Source organism: Brassica oleracea, chromosome C8 (genome assembly GCF_000695525.1).
Source record: "Brassica oleracea var. oleracea cultivar TO1000 chromosome C8, BOL, whole genome shotgun sequence".
Taxonomy (NCBI): domain Eukaryota; kingdom Viridiplantae; phylum Streptophyta; class Magnoliopsida; order Brassicales; family Brassicaceae; genus Brassica; species Brassica oleracea.
In genome coordinates, this window is record NC_027755.1 from 18,979,712 (window position 1) to 18,983,767 (window position 4,056).

A 4,056-nucleotide genomic window follows, 5' to 3' on the forward strand; every position below is an offset into this window, starting at 1 on the left:
CTCGGTATATTCCGAGGACCTTTCCGACGAATTGGTGGTCCTCAGAGTTTCCTCGGAATTCCGTCGGAAATTTCCGAGGGATTTCCGAGGAAAAATGAATTTCCGAGGAGTTATTTCCGAGGACTTGTTTCGTCGGTATGTCGTCGGAATAACGTTATTCCGATGACATACCGACGATTTTTTCCCTCGGTATGCCGCTGTTTTCTTGTAGTGCTACTCCATCCGTTTCTGAGTAAGTGTCACTTTGACACCTTTCATAAAAACTAAGAAAATAACGGAAATATATGTAAGTTGTTATTAATTACTATATCATTCTGACCAATAGTATTTGAGATAAATAAAATTATTTATTAAACCAATGTAATTTGCAATTAATTTTCAGTTGAAAGTAAGTATAATTTGCATTGAAATTGTAAAGTGACACTTTTTATGTAACAAGAAAAAAAAGCTAGAATGACACTTATTATGAAACAGACGGAATATAATTTTTTCCAAAAAAATATCACTATATTTTCAGGGTATTTTTAAATGGTATCAGTTTCCATGCTACTATTATTGAAACTAGATCCGTTATCCGCGCTACGCGCGGAAAAATGTTTTTAGTTCGATTCCCGATTATAAGTTTCAATGTCTTTTTTGGAATATCAGCATTGTTTTTTCAGAACAATGGGAAAGTATGGATTATTGAGATTACGCAATTGTTTTAAAACAAAAAGAGTATATAAGTAATTATAAAAAATGTAGGAAATAGATCAAGTATTTTGAGGATCGGAAGCTGTGATGAGCACCGTGAGGAAGAATATCCTTAAATTGGTTAAGAGTATGTTAGTAAGCTTAAATTTAAGTACAAATCAAGCTATTATTATTTATATAAAAGACCCATACCTGGCATAGTTGTGCAGTTACACTGCTAAGTCCTCCATCATTGGATTATAACATCGTCTGGTTGATGTGTTGGGTATTGTAAATCTGCAAGTAAAATATTTTATGAGAAGACCTGTTGAAAATGGTGTAAGTGTAAAAAATTAATTTTAATTAGAATAAACCTTTCTGGGGAGAAAGGTCTTTGAATATTTCTTTGTACACTATATTCTTCACTTTCAGCTGGCGGAAGTCTTCACTTTTGTATCAACCGTTGGATTATGTCAATCAAATGGTATAAATAGTTTTTTTTTCCTGGTCTCTCCTCGATTAAATACTTAAGTATGGTTCTATTTTCGATATCTTGGACTGGTTAAATATTTCTAGATGCCAAATACAAATTTTGTTATATATAAAGAATTACACTACAAATGTCAAGTTTGCAAGTCAAACTTGACTAATAAGCATTTGACAACTATTAAATGAGTTTTTATCAATATAGTAAAACTATTCCAATGGAGTGGCTTTTTTATTATTGTGATTCTTTGATTTTTTTTATTATCATTTAGATATTTTATAAGATGTTCACTAATACCATATTTAATGATTCACTCTATTTATTTTGTTATCATAACAGAGTTATTCTATAATAAAATGGATACTACTCCAATCGTACTATATTTTAGAGTGAAAATAGATTAAAGAATAAAAAATAATTAAATTATTCTATGTATAGAGTAAACATATTTTTACTATATCACAAAATAAAAATATAGTACAATCGAGACATTTTACTCTAACTCTATTTTAGATGAGAAATTAGAATGTGCTTATAGATGCTCTAATGCAGATGTCGTTTTTCTCTCCAAATAAAACAAAAAAGTCTTGTTTTGGGGAAAATAGCTTTTCATAAATATTGGGACCCTACTCGAAAGGATCGAAAATATTATTTATGGAATCACATTTCTAATTAAATTGATACCATAGAAATACTAAATATTACTTTCATGATATAAAAAAATAATAATTTAGATGCAAAGTTCAAAATAAAGGGAAACAAAGAGTTTTATTCAAAATGGCATTCTTAATATTGTTTTAATAATACAAATAAGCATAAAAATATTAGGTAAAATTTCTTATCATTGAAACTTTGGTTTGATAAAGAAAACAGATAAAACTTATTTTTATTATAAAAAGTAAAGTCGAAAACTGCATAAGATGGGATAGAGGATTTCTTAAATGCTAAGCAAGCGTTGTTCTGCATACTAGGCAGGTTAAGTTCATCTTGATCCAGCCTAAGATGCACTGGTGATGATATGAATGGTTGCATACCAAAGTGTTCAAATCTCCACTTGCACCAAGCTCGTTGTGGCAAATTGCGCAGATGTCATTCTCTTCGCTGGGGATGGACTCTCTTATGTTGCTTCGCAGGTCGATTGTATAGACGTCGAGATCAGTTCTACTCAAAGCTTGTGGGTTGAAGTCAGTAACCTTAACAATTACATCTAGATCTGTACCTGTGACATCATCGAGTGTTGGAATAACGCCTGCGACATAGTTAGTAGTCTCATCTATAATTTCTGTCACCGAGTCAAAGTTGATTTCATGATACTGAAGCATGTACTCCATATCGCTGATTGTACCGTCGTCTAGGTGGCCATTACTTGATGTCCTTAGTGCTATTGATATTCTGATTGTTGTTTGCTGGGTGTTGGGCCTCTTCTTCAAGCACTGGAACTTCAAGTGGCAGCACCTTTGTTACAGTCAAAGCTTGGGTCTTGCCTTCCAAGTTGTGCTTTGATACCTTCACAACGAACTTGCGAGTTTGCCCAATTGTATCAACCAGAGCTTGAGGCACTGGGACCATGGCATCATCACCTACGCTCTCATTGGCCTAGCATAATATAAAACACCTCAGAGTACTCTATGCAGGTTTGTAAATACCTCCAAGTAGCTCTCAACCAATTCAGAGGCTAGCTTCCCAGTCAGATCATGCCCAGCATCACAGAGAAGGACAAAACGCGCCTGGTCATTATTGTCATAGACAGAGAGGTTTGTGAGGTACCTGTGACATAAGCTCATTAGTTATTGTTGCTAAACGTCTGATGTAAAGATAATATACACACTTACTCTGCAACACCGGCCACTTCAGCTTTTCCACATTTCTTACACATAAGTGTAGTAGGCCCTTTGGTCGCCTTAGTTTTACAACCACCGCAAGCTATATAATACCATGCCGAACCATGACCAACATCATCAATGGTGGCTGTGCACTCAAACCAAGCAACTTGCGCATTTGAAATATAGTATCTTATGAATAACCAAAGCAAGCGTATTGACTGTGTAAAAACGCATGATATAATTTACCTTTGCTCCCTCCTGTTTGATGTAGGTAAATAGCTCTCCTAAAGTGACTGTCTCAGCCTTTGTCACTATATCAGCATTGATCCTGTTAGCAACTTCCGAGTTTGAACCCAGCCTGAAATAAACGTTACACAGAATTAAATAAGTCAAATGTTTCAAATTGCATATACAACAAAAGAAAACATACCAAGCCAGATAATCTTTGGTTGGTTGCACGTCCAGGTCTAAGAACACACGTGAAGATGACAAAGAGGAGATAGTAAGGGCGCCTGCAGCATAGCAAATGTCATCAGACACAACAATAACAATTTAGCACAAAACAAAAGTTAAAAAAGCTTATTCCACACCTATGGTGTCTAATCTATGTTCTTCATGCATCCTATCAACAACTATAAACCATAATCATTTTAAATAATACTGACCTCCAAATCGTTTCGGGTTTACGGTAGTCACCAGGATAACACTTGGAGTGTTTTCTTGCGCTTTAAATTTCAAACAAAAGTCCGTAGCAGCAGTGTCCCATAAATAAAGCTTCATCACAGGACCACTGCAACAATCCAAAATCACATGATAAGCATCACATATAATTCTACAATTGAGGGTGCATAGTTAATAAACATGAGGAATAACTTACTCATGAGTCTGAACATGAACCAGAATTCGCCGTGAAGAAGCTATCTCAACTTCATCAAGCACAAGACCGTCACCCAATGCATGCTCATTCACCAGCTTAATGTGACCAATATAATCTGTAAGAAGTTAAATAGAACTTAATACTACATTTACCAACAAACCAATCATAAACAACTAAGATCAAACATAGCATCATTC

At 34.5% G+C, this 4,056-nt stretch overlaps 2 protein-coding genes across 2 annotated transcripts in view; both read right to left on the reverse strand.

Moving 5' to 3' along the window:
• Positions 1 to 2,103: 2,103 nt before the first annotated feature.
• LOC106308855 (RING finger protein 44-like) lies at positions 2,104 to 2,490 on the reverse strand. The gene has a single exon (XM_013745966.1). It carries the CDS (start codon positions 2,488 to 2,490, stop codon positions 2,104 to 2,106), a length of 387 nt encoding a protein of 128 aa, XP_013601420.1.
• A 1,023-nt stretch (positions 2,491 to 3,513) lies between these two features.
• Positions 3,514 to 4,056, reverse strand: part of LOC106308856 — a 12,475-nt gene continuing 11,932 nt past the window's right edge. The window contains exons 4-5 of the mRNA XM_013745967.1: positions 3,860 to 3,974; positions 3,514 to 3,772 (exon numbers count right to left, since the gene is read on the reverse strand). Coding sequence (XP_013601421.1) covers positions 3,628 to 3,772; positions 3,860 to 3,974 — 260 coding nt within the window. The 3' untranslated portion in view covers positions 3,514 to 3,627. The remainder of the gene's footprint in view (positions 3,773 to 3,859; positions 3,975 to 4,056) is intronic.